At 45.2% G+C, this 21,449-nt stretch overlaps 1 protein-coding gene across 3 annotated transcripts in view; it reads left to right on the top strand.

Annotated features, from left to right (window-relative positions):
• The window catches only part of RPS6KA5 (ribosomal protein S6 kinase A5), a 194,679-nt gene that overhangs the window by 77,205 nt on the left and 96,025 nt on the right, over positions 1 to 21,449 (top strand). For 2 of the 3 annotated variants that reach the window (XM_084630302.1, XM_084630300.1), the window contains exons 5-7: positions 2,655 to 2,762; positions 12,308 to 12,391; positions 20,037 to 20,140. In XM_084630302.1, the coding sequence (XP_084486428.1) occupies positions 2,655 to 2,762; positions 12,308 to 12,391; positions 20,037 to 20,140 (296 nt within the window). The remainder of the gene's footprint in view (positions 1 to 2,654; positions 2,763 to 12,307; positions 12,392 to 20,036; positions 20,141 to 21,449) is intronic. The other variant, XM_084630301.1, reaches the window with a different exon arrangement.

Below are 21,449 nucleotides of genomic sequence, written 5' to 3'. Positions count from 1 at the left end.
AATTGATGTTTTAATGATGCAAAGAGAGTGGAAGTTTATGTGAGCAAAATTGCCTTGCAGCCTGCTGTAGCATAACTGGCTCCTGCATTGTATTTATGGAATCTTACATAATCTGCAGATCAGTCAGGAATCTATATTCTTATGAATATAGATGCAGGTGGTTCCATTATTAAGGTTGAATTCAGTTTTGCACTTAAAAGTAGGGATTCAGCCACTTTCTTATATCTGAAGAGTACAGTGTATACTCCCCTAAATTACAACACTCGTTTAGTACAGAATGCTGTTTCTGAGAATCTACAAGTAAGTAATTTAATTAGTTTACAAGTTAAATTTAAAATGGGTCCTTTAAGAATCTTTGCTTTGGATTTTTTGGGGGTCCTGAATGGTCTTAATCATGGAGTAAACCTCCCATATAGTTAAAATGTTGAAATCTCATGCATTGCCTACATTTGAAGAAATGCATGTAGGAGTAAGTCATTTCTTGTTTGTTTTTTTCATAACTGAAATATATTTTTTCAGCAGAGGCTGAAAAACAGTATTTTTCTACAGAGAATTCCATGAAGACCTGTGTCACAGTTACCTTTTTAACTGCACCTGGAACCCCTCTCAGTCTCTCCAAGTGCACAGCCCTCTCACTCAGTAGGCCTAATTTACTGAGCCCTGCAGGTCTTTCCTTCAGGGCTTTGACAAGCAATTAATATACAGTGACCTTCTCAAAAACAATGTATTGCTTATCTTTAACAATAGGAACATCGCTCTGCGTAAGAGAGAGAATTTGAGCCCACTAAACAGTCCAAATGCCTGTCTAGACTACCATTCCCCTGATGGTAGCCAGATAGCAAAACTTAGTCAGACCCTCTCACAGAATCGGTCTCTGTTTTGGACTGCTCCGTGTAAGCATCCCCGACAACTCACACCTCTTTCTCTCTTGAGAGTCACTTTAACTGTTTAGTGTCCTTTTGGTCTTTAGGTTCCAGCCTTGGCAGAACAGCAATGTAACTCTTGGCTGGAGCCTGTAAGTGGGATATTTACAGGTAATTGCTCAGCCTTCTTGTGCTGTTTTTGTAGCTTATTTGCACTCATTGTCTTGTGTTCCTGACTGTTTTTTGAACAGCCTAGTATTAAAATGAACTAACCTATGCATTCAGTTCCCATTAACCTAGTATAGCTACCAAGTACCTATTTCATTCAACAATCATTCATATAAAACATAGAGTATTCATAAATTAATACAGATTAGCCCATGTCCTTCACAATCCGCCCTCTTTCAAAATGAGGGTTGCCATTTCTTACTGTTCTCAGTGGGTGTGAAGCTGCAGGTTGCTATCAGAAAGATGCTCTCTTTCAAATGTCTACTGCCTGCCGTTGTTCCCACTGAGGGTGAGGCCAAGATGCCCTCATTGAGGATGGTGGCTACTAACTCACAGAGCCACCATTCTTCCTGATGGCAGCTTGACTTCATGCTTGTTGGGGACAGTGGGAAGTAATCACCATTTTGAAACAAGGGATCTTTACTAATAGTAACTTAGAGCTTCACACCCATTGAGAACAGTAAGAGATGGCAGCTATTTTAAGACGGAAGGTCATCTTGGAATTCTCTGTAAAAGAACATTAATTTTCAGCCTCTGCTGAAGAAAAAATAAATAGGCACTATTAATCCTAAACACTTATTTTCAAAATCTCTTTTTTGCACTGGATCGCTCAATTTCTATGAAATTGTAACAAGGGGGAAATGCTGGGGTGTTGTGCAAGGGAATTTGCAGCACAGGATAGACAAAGGAAATTGGTATGTGTAAGTAAAAGCAGGGGAATGTGGAGGTTAGGAAATGGTGAGGTGCGGGACCTGGCCAATACATTCTGGATGCTTTGTGTTGCTCCTCAATGGATGAAGCACCCAGAGCATATTGGTCAATCTAAAAACCAAAATCATTAGATTGCATAGTCATGTTCTCTCTAGCTTTCTTGTTTAGTGACCATTTATAAAAATTTTAATTGGAAGAAGAAGAAAAAAAGGAAAGTCCCAGGCTAAAAACTGTTAAACTGAAGCAAAGAGTGCATAGCAGTAATTTTAAGGGTAAAACCAAAAAGAATGCTGTAATGATCCCAAAAAGAACTATTACAAACCAAGGAAATTCAGAGTTCAGTTTTAAATTTAAAAGAAATCTAGAGGTGTTAAGCTGTGATAATGCCTTGTCAAGCATCCAAAAAACATTACTCTGCCCTGTAGTGATACTGTGAACAAAAAAAATATAATCAAATCGCTCTTAAAAATCAGTTTATTATAATCTGGGACTGCAAATCCTGTTATGGATTTATACTTGTATAGTATAATGTCACGACAGGGTGGAGTTGAGGTTTGGATTCTGTAACTGTGTATTTCCATACCTTAACATATTTGGATTTCTTTTAAATTTAACCTTAACTTTGAATTTTACTGAGTTTGTGGTGATTATTTTTGGGATAATTACAACATTATTGTAACATATTTTACCTCTAAAAACTGATTAAATTTAGTGAAGGTTGAGAGAATTTAACATAGTTTTGTATCTGGGATTTTTAATCACTTTTGTTAGATCCAAATTTAGAAACATTCTTTAACATATCTTAGCATTTCCAGATCAATGTTATATTACTGTTTTTATGTTTGTTTGCAGTTGGGCATTATATATCGAGATATAAAACTTGAGAATATTCTACTTGATTCTAATGGCCATGTTGTGCTGACAGACTTTGGTCTGAGTAAGGAGTTTCTTACAGATGAAGTGAGTATTTGAATATTCAGTGATTGTGGACCCAATACAGAAATAATTTGGATCTGTCTTACTGAGAGCTCCATGTATATTTGAGGGCAGAATTTGCCTCTTACGATTTCCCTCCACTGGTGTGAAGCTGCAGGTTGCTATCAGAAAGATGCTCTCTTTCAAATGTCTACTGCCTTCCATTGTTCCCACTGAGGGTGAAGCCAAGATGCCCTCATTGAGGATGGTGGCTACTAACTCACAGAGCCACCTTTCTTCCTGATGGCAGCTTGACTTTTCTCCTTTTCTTCATCAACAAACAAAAACTGCGTGTCTTCATTTTTAAGCCCCTTCACAACTTAACTCTGCCATACCTGTAGACTTTTATTTGATGTTGAGCATCTGACCCCACCTTTGCTCTGCCAACATTGTCAGCCTTTTTGTCCATGGTTCTGATTTTTCCTCAAACAGCTTCACAGTTTCTTCCATGCTGCCCCTTATATATCAAAGTGTAGCCATTACATTGTCATCCATCATATCCCTCCTGAAAACTCATTCCTGTCATGGTGCATACAGAACACTTTTTCAATGACTAGACAGATGGTGTGCTTGACCGTTAGTTATGCTAATCATAATTATTTCATAGTTATCTTGTATTCATCCTGTCTGCTTGTTGTCTCTTGTCACGTATTTAGATTGTAAGATCTTTGGGGCAGGAGCCATCTTTTCTTCTTTGAGTGCTTGCTCATGTTGATTTCATTCTAGGTATGTGCGTGCCCACATGCGCAGTTGTTGAAGATTTTTGCCTTAGTGGTATCCGTAGGGCCAGATGTGGTGCCCCCTTGATTGCCATGTTCATGTGTTGGTATATCAGGTGCTGCCAGCCCTATGGCCTCTCAGTTCCTTCTTACTACCCGTGGTGGTTAGTTAGAGCGCCTTTCCTTGCATAGTAAGGGCTGGCAGTTTAGTCTCTTCTTAGGACTGTTACGAATTACACCTGGTAGGACACGCACACAAGTGCTGCGAATTACACCTGGTAGGACACGCACACAAGTGCTGCGAATTACACCTGGTAGGACACGCACAGTTCGAATCTAGGCTGAGGCACAGAAACAAAGTCCACAATTGCAGAGTTCCCAAAAGACACTAAGTTTATTACGCTCGAGCGTGATGCCCCCCTGCTAGCCAGGAGGGGACCCTGAATGCAGATTATACAAAGGTTATATACCTTTTAGCAAAGCATGTTGCCCTCGTGCATCGGAAACCTTAGCCAATAAACAAACCCTTGTCTTATCTACCACCTATCCCTGCTTGGTGCATTCCTCGTGCTATACCAGTAAGTTAATTACACAGCATGGTCCTAAAGCCATGCATCAGTAACTTTTATTATCAGGATGGGAGGCCTCACATCAAGGCCAAGAGACAGGGAGTTAGAGACTGACAAAAACCAGATACTGGGAGTCAAGGCAGGCTGGAGACGAGGAGGATGATTTTCACAATATCTAAGGATTCAATATCTAAGGATTACTCCTCCTGGTGTATGATGTGCTGGCATTTAAACAATGGTGGGCCCCAAACCAAAATGGAGTCACGTGCTAACTTTTCCTTAACAGGACCTTCTAAATAGTTTTTTTTATAATAGTGTTAAGTAGTTTTTAAGTGTAGTTAGACATTAGAGTCCCAGCAGGGATTTCACCCCAGGCTGAAACCATGCACTGACTATAACAGGCTTATATCTGTAAGTGACCCCCGCAGCAGCTGCCTCAAGTGCTGGGGAAATTACATATGAAGGACAAGAGACACCTTCCCAAGCTCCCCCCAGTGCCAAGAGAGCAGAAGCCTCCACCTGCACCGCCAGCAAATGGCAAAGGCTTCCCACAAGGGCAAGCCAGCCGCTAAGAGCCTTCAGGAGACAATGGAGTATCGGTGATCCCCTGAGACGAGGCAGAGCTCTCCTCCATGCCACAGATCTCCGGAGTCACAGCCCAGATCCTCTGGGGCTCGCCCTCAATCTCTGGCATGGTGATCACGGTCCCCACCATCTTGACACGGATTGCCAAAGGGGAGGCGCCAGTCTCCATATTACCCGCAGCATTCACCCTCCTGCCCGTCATCCTCTCAGCACAGATCTTGGTCGCCTGCCCCGTGGGAGCGCTGCCCATCACGACTCCGGTCCCCCCGGCACCGGTCCCTTTCATACCAGCACTGATCCTCTCACTCCAGGCACTGGTCTCTGGTGGCGATGATCAGCAGGCAATGCAGGCAGCAGTGGCCCCACTGTGGTCACCAGAAGGGGATTCCTCCAGCATGGAAGGGCAGTTCAGCCCTTTTCCCAGATTCAACCGGCGTGATTTGGTTCCTGAGGCAGTGTTGACATCGACGGCACTGCCTGGCAGCATGGCCTGTGCAGTGGCCTTATTGGAGCACATGTGCTGGTCATGACAGTGCCCCCTTCACACCACTCATCTGCCGCCGTCTTGGAGCAACAGTTGGCGGCAGTGATGGCACAGAGCTCGGTGCGCCAGTAGCGCTTGGACGTCAGGGTAGAAGAGACTGCACCCACCCCTAAACCTCTAGCCCCCACGGGGGATGATGTCCTAGGGCTTCCCCCAGTGGTACAGTCGTCATTTTCATCTCCAGATGAGGCAGTCACAGGACTCTCAAGGGCCAGCACACCGGGCCCTACTTTGATGGGTGGCCAAGAAGTTGGGCCTAGAGATGGAGATGTCCGAGCAGGTGGAAACCTGGTTCAATGTCCTCTCAGCCTCTAACCTGGCCTGTGTTGCACTACCAGTGCATGACAGGGTCCTCAAACTGGACAAGGCCCTCTGGCAAACCCCATCTTCCATTCCTCTCACCTCCAAAAGGACCAAAAAGAAGTACCTTGTCTTGGACAAAGGGTTCAAGTACCTTTATACCCACATACCGCTGGGCTCACTGGTTGTCTCTGTGGCCAACGAAAAAGACAAGCAGGGGCACACTAGCTTAACTCCCAAAAATAAAGAGGCCAAAAGACTGGAACTTTCTGGGAGGAAAATTTATTCCACTGCCAGCCTGCAGTTCCGGGTGGCGAATCATCAGACCCTCTTGGGCAGGTACACTTTTAAGTTAAAGGAGTCCCTTCCACAGGGTTTGGCCCAAGAATTAGGCATCCTGGTGGAGGAAGGCACCGCGGCTGCTAGGTGCTCCCTCCAAATGGTATGGGATGCAGTAGACTCATTGGCTAGGTTGGTTGCGTCGACGGTGGTTATGAGGCACAGCTCCTGGCTTCAGACCGCTGGCCTTTCCCAAGAGATGCAGACCTCGATTCATGACATTCCATTTGATAAGAATGGTCTCTTCTCTGAATAAACAGATGCGAGACTGCATGGGTTGAAGGACACTCGGGCCACTCTTTGCTCGCTGAGCATGAATATGTTGCAGTCTGCACGGAAGCAGTTCTGGCCGCCCCCACCGCCCAGACTTTGGCAGCCTCGTCGGGTTCTGCTAGGAGAAGGGATAGAGGCACGAGTTTTAGTTGTCACCGCCCATCCTCCTCCCACTCACTCATGCAGTCCAGCCCAGCAAAGCATCCTGGGGGCCAGAGGTGCTCATTTTGAAGGTGCACTCAAGATAGATGCCCCAGTCAGTTCCCTGGATCCACGCTGTCCTTTCCTTGACCTTCTTCATCCTACCATTCAGCCTGGTTGCAGGTCACCTTGGACTGCTGGATGTTGGACATAATATCTTGGGGATATACCCTGCAATTTTCAGCTGCCCTTCCTTGCCACCTCCTCTCTTTCCCATCCCTTTTCAGAGACCTTTCTCACCAGCAACTCCTCTTTCAGGGGGTCGAGAACCTGTGCCTGAGTGCAGTGGAGGAGGTCATAGAATCATAGAATATCAGGGTTGGAAGGGACCTCAGGAGGTCATCTAGTCCAACCCCCTGCTCAAAGCAGGACCGATCCCCAACTAAATCATCCCAGCCAGGGCTTTGTCAAGCCTGACCTTAAAAACTTCTAAGGAAGGAGATTCCACCACCTCCCTAGGTAACGCATTCCAGTGTTTCACCACCCTCCTAGTGAAAAAGTTTTTCCTAATATCCAACCTAAATCTCCCCCACTGCAACTTGAGACCATTACTCCTTGTTCTGTCATCTGCTACCACTGAGAACAGTCTAGAGCCATCCTCTTTGGAATCCCCTTTCAGGTAGTTGAAAGCAGCTATCAAATCCCCTCTCATTCTTCTCTTCCGTAGACTAAACATCCCCAGTTCCCTCCCTCACATAACTCATGTGTTCCAGTCCCCTAATCATTTTTGTTGCCCTCCACTAGACTCTTTCCAATTTTTCCACATCCTTCTTGTAGTGTGGGGCCCAAAACTGGACACAGTACTCCAGATGAGGCCTCACCAGTGTCGAATAGATGGGAACGATCATGTCCCTCGATCTGCTGGCAATGCCCCTACTTATACATCCCAAAATGCCATTGGCCTTCTTGGCAACAAGGGCACACTGTTGACTCATATCCAGCTTCTCGTCCACTGTCACCCCTAGGTCCTTTTCTGCAGAACTGCTGCTGAGCCATTTGGTCCCAAGTCTGTAGCGGTGCATTGGATTCTTCTGTCCTAAGTGCAGGACTCTGCACTTGTTCTTGTCGAACGTCATCAGGTCCCTTGGGACATGAAAGGGAAAGGGTTGTATTCCTGCTACTTCCTAATTCTGAAGGCAAAAGGGGGCCTCATACCCATCCTGGACCTGTGTCGACTCAACAAGTCTCAAAAAGTTGAAGTTTTGCCTGGTCTCCCTGGCCTCCATCATCCCCTCCCTGGATCCAGGAGACTGGTATACTGTCCTTGACTTAAAGGACGCTTATTTCCATATTTCCATAATCCCAGGTCACAGATGCTTCCTCCGTTTCCTAGTGGGTGGGTGCCATTGTCAATTCTCAGTGCTGCCCTTTGGTCTCTCATCGGCCCCCAGGGTGATCACAAAATGTATGGTGCCATTGGCTGCTTACCTGAGACTCTGAGGGGTCCAGGTCTTCCCGTATCTCAACGAAAGGCTCATCAAGGGCAGGTCTTGGGAGCAAGTTCAGAGGAGCCTCAATCTGGTGCGTTCCACTTGCTGCAACCTGGGCCTGTTAATAAACGAGAAAAAATCCACCTTAATGCCCGTCCAGCGAATAGAGTTCATTGGGGCGGTTCTTGACTCCACGTGAGCCAGAGCCTTCCTTCCAGAAGTGTGTTTTCAGGCCATGTTGGACCTGATCTCTCATGTGAAGAACCACCCACGCACCATGGCTCACACCTGCCTGTGGCTGTTTGGCCACATGTTTGTGAATGTGTACATGGTCAGCCATGCTTGGCTCCATCTCTGGCCCCTACAAGCGTGCCTGGCATCTGTCTACATTCCCAACAGACACAATCTGGACTGGGAAGTCAGGGTGCTGGACCGCATCGGGTGGACCCTGGATTGGTGTTGGAAGGAGTCCCATTCGTGACCACATCCTCGTCGCTGATCCTGGTCTCTGATGCTTCAGACCTGGGCTGGGGAGCCAACCTGGGTAAACTGAGCACTCAGGGCTGCTGGTTGTGAGATCATCTGGCCCTCCACATCAACGTCAGGGAGTTCAGAGCAGTTTGCCTGGCCTCCCAAGTGGTCTTGCCCTACCTGAAGGGCAAGGTGATGCAGGTCCTGATGGACAACACCGCCACGATGTATTACATCAACAGGCAGCGCGGTGCCAGTCTTCGGCTCTTTGTCAAGAAGCTCTCAGGTTTTTGTGATTTTTATGTATGGCATGCCATTCGTCTGATAGCTACGCACCTGCCTGGAACCAGATCCGCCTGGAACCTGCTGGTGGATCACCTCAGCAGGACTTCCTCCTTTCACCACGAGTGGTTGCTCTATCCGGAGGTGGTAAGCATAATCTTCCAGAGGTGGGGGGACTCCCCAGGTTGACCTCTTCATGTCAATGCAGAACAGAGAATTCCACGTGTTCTGTCAGATCCAGGGGATGGACAAGGGCTCCCTATCAGATGCCTTTCTGCTCCCATGGTCAGGGGCCCTGATGTATGCCTTTCCACCAGTGCCGTCTGATTCATAGAGTCCTCGTGAAGATCAAACAGGACAGGGCGAAGGTTATCCTGTTAGCCCCTGCATGGCCTCAACAGCACTGGTTCGGCACGCTGCTGGATCTTTTGGTAGCTGCCCCACTGGAGCTCCCTCTGTGGCCAGACCTGTTGTCCCAGAACCACGGTAGTCTTCTGTACCCAAACCTGGTGGTGGTGCACTTGACAGCATGGCTGAATGCAGAAGAAATGGAATGCTCTCCCTGGGTTCAATATGTCTTGAGGGTAGCAGAAAACCCTCCACCAGAGTGACTTACGTGGCCAAGTGGAAAAGGTTCACGTGTAGAGCCTCAGAACAATGTATCTGGGCCTCGCTGAAGGCGATCCTGGATTATCTTCTGCACCTCAGACTCCAAGGTTTGTCCCTGTCATCGATCAGGGTCTACCTGGCCAGTATTTTGGCCTTTCATCCTTTGTTCCAAGGCAGGTCAGTCTTCGCTCATAGCATGTCGGCCCAGTTTTTGAAAGGTTTGGAGGGTCTCTACCTTCATGTCTGGGATCCTGTCCCTCCCTGGGACTTGAATCTTGTGCCGTCACAGCTCATGGGACTTCCCTGAAAGGTTTAGTTCTTGATTGCGATAACATCTGCCCTCAGGGTGTCTGAGATCATGGCGCTTACTTCAGAACCACCCTATACGGTATTCTATAAGGATAAGGTCCAACTGCGGCTGCACCCGGCATTCCTGCCCAAGGTAGTTTCCCAGTTTCTTACCAGCCAGGACATATACTTATCTGCCTTCTTCCCGAAGTTTCATAAGTTGGAATAGGAATGCAGGTTGCACACCCTGGACATCAGGAGGGTATTGGCCTTCTACATCAAGAAGACAAAGCCTTTTCACAAGTCAGTGCAGCTGTTCGTTGTGGTGACGGACAGGATGAAAGGTCTCCCAGTGTCTGCTCAGAGTATTTCATCCTGGCCCATGGCCTGCATCTGCTACTGCTATGAGCTGGTGAAAGTGCCTCCGCTGGCATTGGTGACATCACACTCAACTAGAGCACAAGAGTGTCAGCAGCAGCATTCCTGGCAGAGGTGCCAATCCAAGATATCTATAGCATTGCTACCTGGTCTTCTGTCCATATGTTCAAGTCTCATTATGCACTGCTCCAGCAAGCTCAAGACAACACTGGCTTTGGCAGAGCTGTGCTGGAAGCCGCGTGACCATGAACTCCAAGCCCACCTCCATGGACATAACTTGGGAGTCACCTAGAATGGATCGACATGAGTAAGCACTCTAAGAACTAAAAACGGTTACCTACCTTTCGTAACTGTTGTTCTTTGAGATTTGTTGCTCATGTCCATTCCGTTGTTCGCCCTCCTTACCCCTCTGTTGGAGTTGCCGGCAAGAAGGAACTGAGAGGGTATAGGGCTAGCGGCGCTTAATGTATCAGCGCATGAGTGGTGCATTCAAATGGGCACCACAGCCAACCCTACGGATACTGCTAAGGCAGAAATCTCCAACGACCACGCACATGGGCATGTGCATACCCAGAATGGAATGGACATGAGCAACACATCTTGAACAGCAGTTAGGAAAGATAGGTAACCTTTTTTTGTGTTCCAAGCAACAAACAGAAGAACAGATAAGTACAGAGAAACAAGCAATTATACCACAGGAAAAAACTATAGCAAAATTAACACATGAAAAAGGTATTAAGTGATTAGAAGAAAATAATTGTTTTCTATCGTGTGGCTTTATTAAGGGGAACAGCGGAAATAATGTTAAATAACATTCCCCAAAATTAGGCTTACGTTTAATGATATTAAAATCAGAAATTTATCAGAAGCAAGCCAGAGTATACATTTTCTAGTAAAATATAGTTTAATAATTTTGGCATTATACTGGTTAATTTAGATCTCATGGAAGCACTGAACAAGACTTTTTTTAAAAAATTTATTTCAGAAGCTTCCTTTTTCTAGTGTAGTACGTTCTTGATTTCTTTGTATAGCACATGTCTTGAACTCCAAATCTGAATCTACAAATGTAAACCTGACTTGTGAAATATCTACTTATTTGAACACACTTCTTTGAAGGACCTATCATGATCTCTCCAAAAAATGCTAGAACCTTGAAGGATAAGGAGTGAACAGTGTTTCTTGGCCTAATCACATGTGCTTTCAGAATTATCAAAGCACAGCATTACCTTATGTTTACCACAAAGGTAAATAGCTACTAACAAAGAATGGTACACTGACCTGTGAAAATAGCTCAGATTGAACACAACCAAAACAAATACTTTGTATGTAGTATAAAATTAAAATAACCCCTTCCTCCTCTTGGGAGCAAATTGTTTTTTACACACTGTATATTATGGAAAGATTTTTTTTTAATAGAGGTCAGTATAGCTTCATGAATATGGGAGCCACAGGGTGTGATATAACATCAAGTTTAGCCAAATTGCAAAGAGCCTTATAAAAATGTATCGTTGTATTTTACCTACACATTTTATCATGTTATTTAGAGCATTAGTAATGCACCTGGCAGAAATCATATTAATCTTCTATTGGAGAATGCCCCGTAGCAGCTAATTGGTTACACGCTATTTTAAGTCTAGATGACATTTTTGTTTTAAATACCAAAGATTGTTTCATGTGCTTATGTTAAATCTGCCCCACAAATTCATCATAATGTAGTTATTGACTAGGACAGAGGAGGGCAAACTATGGCCCGTGGGCCACATCCGGCCCGCGGGACCCTTCTGCCCAGCCCCTGAGCTCCTGGCCCGGGAGGCTAGCTCCCGGCCCCTCTCTTGCTGCTCCCCATCCCCCACAGCCTCAGTGCGCCGCGCCGCCAGTGCAAAACTCTGGACGGCCAGGCAACGCAGTTGCAGAGCTGTGGCCTGACCCGGTGCTCTGGGCGGTGCGGCTGTAGCGCCGCCAGCCACCGGTGCTCCAGGCCGTGCGGTAAGGGAGCGGGGGCGGGGGGTGGATAGAGGTTAGTGGGCGAGGCGGTCAGAGGGTGGGGAGCAGGGGGGTTGGATGGGGTAGGGGTCCTGGTTGGATGGGGTGGCAGGGGGCAGTCAGATGTGGGAGATCCGAGGGTGGTCAGGGGACAGGGAGCAGGAGGTGGTGGATGGGGTAGGAGTCCTGGGGAGGCCGTTAGGAAAAAAGGGGGGTTGGATGGGGCAGGAGTCCCCAGGGAGCCATCAGGGGGCGAGAAGCAGGGGGGTTGGATAGGACGCGGGGGCAGGGCAGGGGGCAGGACACAGCCTCCCCTAACTGTCCCTCCATACCATTTTGGAAACCCCATGTGGCCCTCAGGCCAAAAAGTTTGCCCGCCCCTGGCCTAGGAGGTAGTGAATAGTCTCAAGGGTTCTGTGTTAATTCTCTCTATGATGTAAGGTGATTTGTCTATGAAGTCCTGAATTGTTTGGATGATAGCTGTGGGTCATCAGCTGTTAGTTATATATATCCCTTATTCATTGTAGTCATTTGATATCCATATGTATGTCTTTTTTAGAATGAGAGAGCATATTCCTTTTGCGGAACTATAGAATACATGGCTCCAGATATTGTCAGAGGAGGAGACACAGGACATGACAAGGTGGGTTTCATCTCAGCTTTCTTTTGTCACTGCCTGTTTACATTTCTGATTAAAACGAATCCTACTCTGTAGTTTTGTATGTGATTATTTGCCTGCCCTCCAAAAGTCCCTCACTCCATTTCACAACTCAAGCTTTCCCAACTAAGGTCCAGAAAGAAGTGAGAATCACACGTGTTGAAAGTCTCTGGGTTAAGATAAAAGGAGGAAAAGGTGGGGAGGCGGTAGGATGTCTACTGCAGGCCACCAAATGAGGAGGAGGAGGTAGAGAGACATTTCTAGAACAAATAACAGAAGTAGCTAAAACACGAACCATGGTAATAATGGGGGACTTTAACTGCCCAGATACTTGTTGGAAAAATAATTCAGGAAAACACAGATTGTCAACAAGTTCTTGGAATGTACTGGGGACAACTTTTTATTTCAGAAGGTAGAGGAGGTAACCAGAGGAGCAGATATTTTAGATTTGATTCTGATTAACAGGGAGGAAGTGGTTGGGAATCTGAAAGCAAAAGGCAACTTCAGTGAAGATCACAAAATGATAGAATTTATAATTCTAAGGAAAAGGAATGAAAGCAGCAGAATAACAACAATGGACTTTACAAATGCAGACTTCAACAAACTTAAAGAACTGTTTTGTAAGGTACCTTTGGAAAGAAAGTCTAAGGCAAATGTAAGTCCAGGAGAGATGGCAGTTTCTCTGAGACAATATTAAAAGCAAAACAGCAAACTATATCCTGAGGCAGAACTAAAATGGGAAGAATCATAAGAGGTCAATATGGTTGTTTCAGGGGTTCTTTAATAACGTGAAAATCAAAAAGGAATTGTACAAAATGGAAACAAGGACAAAATTGCTAAGGATGAATGTGAAAGACTAGCACAAACAATCAGGAACAAAATCAGAAAGACTAAGGCTCATAATGAGGTACACCCAACGAAAGACAAAAGGCAGTAAGAAGAGGTTCTATAAATACACTGGGGCAAGAGAAAGACAAGGAAAAATGTAGGTCCATTACTTACTAGGGAAGGAAAGCAAATAACAGATGACACAAAAGACACAAGAGTTTAATGCCTATTTTGCGTCAATCTTCACTAAAAAGATTAATTCACTAGATGCTTAACCCAATATTAACAACAAGGAGGAAGGAACACAGGACAGAATAGGGAATTAACAGGTTAAAGAATACTGAGGTAAATTAAATGTTGTATTCAAGTTGACAGGGCCTGATGAAATTCATCCTAGAATACTTAAGGAGCTAGCCAAAGCAAACATTTTCAAGAACTCATAGAGGATGGGGGCAGTCCTGAAGGATTAGAGAGGGGGGAACATGGTACCTATCTTCAAAAAGGGGAGCAAAGAGGACCTGGGAAATTATAGACCAATCAGCCTAACTTACATACCTGGAAAGATACTGGAACAAATGGTTAAATAAACAATTTCTAAGCATCTAGCAGATAATAGTATGATAAATAATTGGGAACATGGGTTTTGCAAGAAGAAATCATGCCAAACCCATTAATTTTCCCTCGACAGGGTAACTGGCCTTGTGGATAGCGAGGAAGCTATAGACTTTAATAAGGTTTTTGACACAGTCCTACATGTCATTCGCATAAGCAAACTAGGGAAATGTAGTCCAGATTAAATTACTGTAAGGTGGGTGCAGGACTGATTGAAAAACTACTCAAAGTAGTTCTCAGTGGTGATTCTTAGAGTGATAGTCCCTACATGTATTCCACAGGTGGGTTTGCATTGGCTCCATGTGCCCAAGTCCAGAAATTCTTCAAAGGAGTGTCCGTTAACCTGCACATTTGTAATAGATCCCCTCATGCTTCAGACTGAGAGTGTAAAAGGCAGTGTAGGTCAATGCCTCTCTAGTTACTTCTTACCACCACATGGCCTGAGTCACAATAGTGTCGTCCTTCACTCTGTGTATAAACTATAACTCAAAATATTTGTAAATAGTTTTTCAATATTTGTTTAAGAAGTTTGTTGTTACAGAATATATAGAATCATTTCCCAACCCACCCTCTGGTCCAAGACTGTACCCAGAGTCCCCAGTTTCAAGAATTGTGTCTTCTGCCCTCACTACTACTTCATCAGTGACAAGTATCAACGGTGCTTCTGCTGTATGGGTGAAGCACATATCTCTGCACAGGGCAGTATCTGTAGATCCTTTTTCACCTAGAACTTGAGGCCCAGGAGCTCCAACTTAGCCTCCTCTATCAGGAACTTTGTATGAGGTCCTGCTCTGATCTGGGCCTGGGAGACCCCCCCTGTACATTGGCCCCCACCAACCAGCAGTGCCCCTCCAAGTATGCCTTAGAGTGGAGTGGTTAACCCTGAAGCCAAAGGACTCTTTCTCTAGGCCTCCCCCTGAGAGTAGAGAGCACTGTCAGGGTGCAAGGACAGAGGACTGTCCATAAGAAATGCATTCCGTTCCTGAGCCAGTCCAGTTCGGGTGAGACAGTGTGTTTGGAACCAGCTCCACTAAGACCCCTAAGTCGGAGGGCAAGGCATGCAAAAAAAAAGGATTGGTCTGTTCCGACTGTGACTGTGGTACCGAAATGGAAGGACAGATGCTCACCAGTTCCATATACGTGTGTGGGTCTGGACTCATCGTTGGTATCGTCTTGTTCATCTAAAGACTGTTCGGCTGCAACAGATGAGCCAGGTCCTTCAGGCATACCTGCTGGAACTCCCTAGGCTGTACAGAATTATGTAACACCAGAGGATATTTTCCTCCCCTACCCACAGTCTCCACTCCTTTCTGGCCCTGATCTTGTGAGGGATGTCCTCGTTCTGGAGGAAGAATCTTTACTAATGTCTCAGAATTCAGCAGTTCCATCTTCAACCATCGGGCAGGAGCGTTCCAGTACTGATGGCATTGCCGCTACCAGCAGAACAGTCCTCAGAATTGGAGGAGGAGATAGCTGCATCAGTATTTCCACAGAAGGGCAGGAGACCCAACAGACAGTTGAGAGGCTATACTTAGCATCCCTCCCGGTATGATCCCGTCCCCCCTTCGCTCCCAGGACCACTAGTACCAATTCCTCTGGGAGCCATTGCAACTGATGGATCCCTCCTTCTGGCCTTATTGGGGACCACGGGATTCCTATGGTAGGTGTCTGGACCCCTCTCATGACTTTTACCACTTCTCCCCTTCTTGCCAACTGGTTCCGTTGGTGCATGAGGAGGACGGGCTAGAACTGGTTCTGCTGATTTGATAAGAGCTTTGTGATGGAATACTGAGCAACAACAGTTGAGCCAGCACTCTGGTCACTGCAGCTTCAGTTAAACACTGCAGAAGAGACCTTGTTAAGAGCTGTGTCTAATTGGTGGGTGGAGAAGAGCTGGAAGGCTAATTCAGCTATTAGGTAGAGGATACAAAAAGGCATAGGACGGAAATGGAGGGGAGGAGCAGACAGGAGCTGAGGGCTCCCTAAAACTGTAGGAGTTAAGACTGTATAGTGTACAAGGGTGGTGGGAACCAACATTGTAAATAAACTTCACTGGCTGTATTACCAGCATAAAGGTCTCTGTGCTGTTTTTGGCCTTGAGCAGAGGCCCTGCCACAGGCTGCTGCTTCATCATCTCTGGACAATGCTGTCACTTAGTCGTTGCCTTCTCCACCAGTCGGTACCAGGAGCTGTTACATAGGGTTGCAAATGATCTAGAGATCGCAGTAGATTAGTTCAGGTTCATCAACACTGGTGCCTGGACATCTTTCAACCAAAGGGACTGAGTAAGGTGGCCTTTCCAATTAACACGGCTATACTAGAGCCAGCCACAGTGGTATGGCATACACCAGCATCTTGTGTACCTACACCAAAAAGGGCTGAGAGATGTAATTTTGTTTCTGCCAAAGAAACTGACTTTTTGTTTTCTCATCCTGCCCCCAACTCGTTGATGGTGCAGGTGGCCCTCGGAAGAGTTGAGTCGCACTACCAGAAATCCATCCTGGCAGTCAAAGAGACTGGACTTTCTGGGAGGGAAGGTGTTCTCCACAGATCTGCAATTTCATATGGCTAACTATCAAGCTTTGTTAGTGAAATACAATTTGAACAGCTATGTCAGACTTCCAGACTTTAAAGATAAACTTTCCATAAAGGACAGAACTCAGTTCCAGTCCCTTCTAAGTGAAGTGAAGTTAGTAGCAAATGTGGCCCTCCAGGCTGCAGTAGATGCCACTGACACAATGTCCAGGACTTTGGCCACGGGACTTGTCATGCTGAAGGTCTTGTGGCTACAGTTGTCAGGGTTTCCTAGGGAGATCAAAAACACCATGCAGGACCTTCCCTTCATTGAGTCCAGCCTTTTTAATGAACAGACTTATGAGTCCCTGCAGTCACTAAAGGACTTGAGATCTCCTCTGAGGTCCCTGGGGATTTACACTTCATCCCCAGGAGGAAACACCATAGACAGCCCTTTAGACCAAAACCACCAGCTCCGCATGCTCTCTATTACCAGTGTCTTTCTGAGTGTGCCTCTACACAAATGCCAGAGGACTCAGAGGTTCAATTTCTCACCTCCCTCTCCTGCCCCAGCCTCCACTCACTCTCAGCTGCAGGTCAAGGGCCATTTTTGACATACAGGTCAGGACCCACATGCCACATAGATGCCACCCACTTCTCCTGTCACCTTTGGCGGTTATCTCATTCTGTTTTCCTACAGCTGGAAAAAGATCACCACGGACAGTTGGGTCCTGGAGACTATCCATCAGGGCTGTTCCATCGAGTTTCTCTCCTTCCCTCATCACAAACCTCCTTCCCAATCCCCCTTCAGGGACCACTTGCTTCTGCTTAGTTAACATGCCAGGGAGTTGTGAACTCCCAGGATGTACGTAGCTTTATTGTGATGTGGTTTCTGATACATCAGTTCCAAAGTCTGACTGCTTCATCAAGAGAATATTGCAGGGGCAATAGAGCGCATCCCGCCTCAGTACCAAGGGAGGGTTTTTTTTTTCTCTCCATATTTCCTAACCCCCCAAAAAGATGGAGGGTGGAGATCCATCCTGGACTTTTGGCAACATTATCAACATCTTTATCCAAAAGCTGAAATTTAGGATGATTACGCTGACATCTATAATTCCCTCCCTTCAGAAAGGGATGTAGATCTCATCCCCTCTGCCTGGAAGTAGTCAGACTTTGGAACTCATGTATCAGAAGCCACATCACGGTTCAAGCTGTGTACATCCTGGGAGTTCACAACTCCCTGGCAGGCAAACTAAGCAGAAGTTTCTCTGCAGACCAAAAATGGGAGAGCCACAGCAATCCTAACCAAGATCTTTACACAGTTATGGGACGAACAGAAAACTTCCCAGGTATTATTCTGGGGGGCCATATGTCACGATTCCAAGGGTGATGCTTTCCTGGACAGACCTCAGATACGCCTTTCCTCCCATCCACCTGTTACCGCAAGTTGGAGGAAAGATCCATCGCGCCAGAGCCACCATACTCCTCCTAGCACCCTACTGACCCAGACTGTTCTGGTTCATGGAACTTCCACTGATGTCCATACTTCCACCTCTCAGGAGCCGCCTATTTCCAGATCTTCTAACCCAGGATTGCGGGTGGGAAATCAAGTACCCAAACCCGGGCTCACAACATCTCATAACTATTTTCTGTGTGATCCTTATTAGAATGTGCATATCAAGTTACTACCCAGAATGTGTCAATGATGTGAAGACAGATCTTGGAGTGCGAAGTTAAAATTTATATTGAAGCTTCAATTTTAGGAAAACACTTACCAGTTTTTGCAAGCCATTATTCTAGCTTATTTTATAGAAATGAAATGTGCTCTAAAATTTTGTTACTATTAACTGTGTTTGAAAATCAAGTCAGACTGTTGAAGCATCTCTCTTTCTGTTTTGAAGAAAGCCCCCACTACATGGAAAGATGTTTGCTTATATCAAGAAACATGAACCACCAAGACGGTCAGCTTCTACCTTTCCCCATTATGACCACTGAACTGTCCATGAATATCAGGAAGCCTAATCCCTTCAATTTAACTTGAAAGGATGCTGGAAATCGAATCACAGCCGTAACACCATCTTTCCCATTCCTGGCCCTTATGACCCCTCCTGCTTTCCTCTTGTAGGATTTTATACAACGGCTGCTGTCTATCAGCTACCCTCACCAAATAGTCCTGTAGGTATACTTTGGCCTCTCACAGTGTCGGCTGATTTTCCAGTATCTGTCCCTTTGCGGCATGGACCTGGCTCTGGTGAATCATAGAATAGAATCATAGAATATCAGGATTGGAAGGGACCTCAGGAGGTCATCTAGTCCAACCCCCTGCTCAAAGCAGGACCAATCCCCAATTAAATCAGGTCCCCTCTGGGAGCAGCAACTCTGGCATCCACCCTGGTAGGGGATAACTTCTCTCAGCAAAATAAAAAGCCTGTACTGTTTACATCTCCATTTTCACTTTCTCATAGGGGTCCTTTCTCGGCTGTGGCCCTTGACCCTCCCCTTTGTCAAGATTTGACTGCCTTACAAATTCTCTCTAACCCCTCATCTCAGGGTACTTGTCATACGCAGTCCATCACTGATGCCTTATATCAGAGGTACCATCATGCCCATAGTTCTCCAACATGCTGTCACAGTGTCCTCTACTCATTTCTTGGTGATGCCCCCTTCTGGAGATTCTAGGGATAGCTCTGCCTTGTTCAGTGCCCTCTTTCTTCTCTTCCACCATTGCAGCTCTCCTCCCTCTGAGTCAAAGTACAGCTGCTTTGTGACTCAGCCCTCTGGCCAGGTCACACCATGGTAAGTTCCTCTGCAGCAACAACATCAGGTAGTCCTTATGCCCACTGCCCTGACTATGTCACTCCCACAGTGACTGAGGCAGTCTTCCCATTCACTGCCCTAGCAATATCATTCTGCAGTGGATGGCAGGGGCTCCCAGACCCACCCCCAACTCTGGCTGTTTCAGTGTGGGGCATACAACCCATCACTATAACGTGCGAGGAAAGATTGAAAAAACTGGATTTGTTTAGTTTGGAGAAGAAAAGACTGAGTGGGGACATAATAGTCTTTATGTAAAAGGTCTTTATAAAGAGGAAGGTGATAAATTGTTCTACATAGCCCCTAAGGACAGGACAAGAAATAATGGGTTTACATTACAGCAAGGGAGATTTAGGGTAGACATTAGGAAAAACTTACTAACTGTAAGGGTAGTTAAGCACTGGAACAAATTACTTAGGGAGGTTGTGAAATCTTCATCATTGGAGGTTATTAAGAACAGGTGAGACAAAGACCTCTTGGGATGGTCTAGGTAATATTTAGTCCTCCCTCAGTGTAGGGGATTGGAGTAGATGACCTATTGGTCCCTGCAAATCCTACCTTTTTATGATTTTACAATTTAGTATTTTCTCATAAATCCAAATAGGGAAATGCGCATGTGTGTGTGTGTGTGTGTGTATATATATATATATATATATATATATATATATATATATAATATACAGTTAAACATTTTCTATGCTGTCTCAATTTAATTACTCTAATATCTTAATTCTGTAATTTCATCATACCCTGCCTTTGCGTTGTTAACAAAGGAGAACTACGTTGCAGTTTAGCTATTTCCTAGGATTTTGTTTCATAATACGCTTTTTGAAGTACCATATATATAATTTTTATTTTATAGGCTGTTGATTGGTGGAGTCTTGGTGTTCTTATGTATGAGTTATTAACTGGAGCATCGCCTTTTACAGTTGATGGAGAAAAAAATTCCCAAGCTGAGATTTCTAGGTAAGTTATGAAACAATAAAGTGTGTGTGTTTTCTCATAGAAAATTATTACAGTGCCACACTGTAAATTATTTTGGTGACTTTTATCCTGAATTAGAAAAAAATGCAACTTCTTTTGTTTCAGTTCAATTAAATTACAGATGGTAGATTAAACACCTATCAAACCCTTATAATCAGATATTCAGCATTTCTCACTGAGCCATCTGAAAGCAGGCTGGTAGACCAACAACAAGAATCTGCCTACTATTTATAATATTTAATTGTAATAGCACCCACAGCATGGTAGATGGTTTCCAAGCACAGATGAAGATATATTCACTGCACCTAAATGCATACAACCTTGCTCCAAACAGAAAAAGGCAATGGATGATCTGTGGCAAGGGTGTAGTCTCCACCTGTAACAGCCTCCAGTCCACATTCGAAATACCATGGTAGAGATCTTTGAGCTAATTCAGAAGTCCTCATGTGCATAGATATTGAAGCTTTTGAAAAAAATCAATTGTAGCATTTTTAGTGTTGCTGCAGAGAGGAGCTCCATCAGCACAAACAGAAACTTTGTGTTGCAGAAAGATCATCTTTACAGAAATGCTAGCTTCATATTAAAGCTTTCAAATCACTCATACGAAATGAGGTGTAGTTGTAGAATGGAAGACTATCTACATTTGAAACCATATGCAAACAGAAAAGCTGCCTGTCATATCTTCTGTCATCTAATGATGAACTGTATACTTGGCAGAAGGACAGCTTTGCCAACTTGTATGCCCTTGAAGGTCATCCACCCAGATCATATATGTAGAATTGGGAGTCTCATTCTTAGTTTACATCATGGATGTTAGTTACTTTATTAACTAACAAACAACACAAATCAAAGAACATGCTCTCTTTCTGCTGACATGATGCACTTCTGAAAGGAGACAATGAAACCAATGTGAATTAAACTGAACATTTCCATTCAGATTGTTTAATAGACAGTCTTTTCCTGTCTTATAAACCCTTACTCGAGAGATTTAAGAGGCCAGTCACCCTGAACTAAACTTTTGTTTGAGCACCCAGCATGTATCTGTATTGTTACATCGGGGTGGCACCTGGGTATCTAAATAAGGATCTCTGAGCAGGCTGTAGATGCAATTTGAAGAAAACATGCCCATTCCCAGATAAGATACCCAAAATGCATCCATACCCAAATGGATATTTATCATAGAGTCATAGAATATTGGGGTTGGAAGAGACCTCAGGAGGTCATCTAGTCCAATCCCCTGCTCAAAGCAGAACCAACACCAATTAAACCATCCCTGTCAAGACTTCGTCAT

This window comes from Lepidochelys olivacea (assembly GCF_965140295.1).
Source record: "Lepidochelys olivacea isolate rLepOli2 genome assembly, chromosome: 6".
In the NCBI taxonomy this organism is placed as follows: domain Eukaryota; kingdom Metazoa; phylum Chordata; order Testudines; family Cheloniidae; genus Lepidochelys; species Lepidochelys olivacea.
Note: the sequence above shows the minus strand (reverse complement) of the source record. Positions and strands in the feature narration are given on the sequence as shown.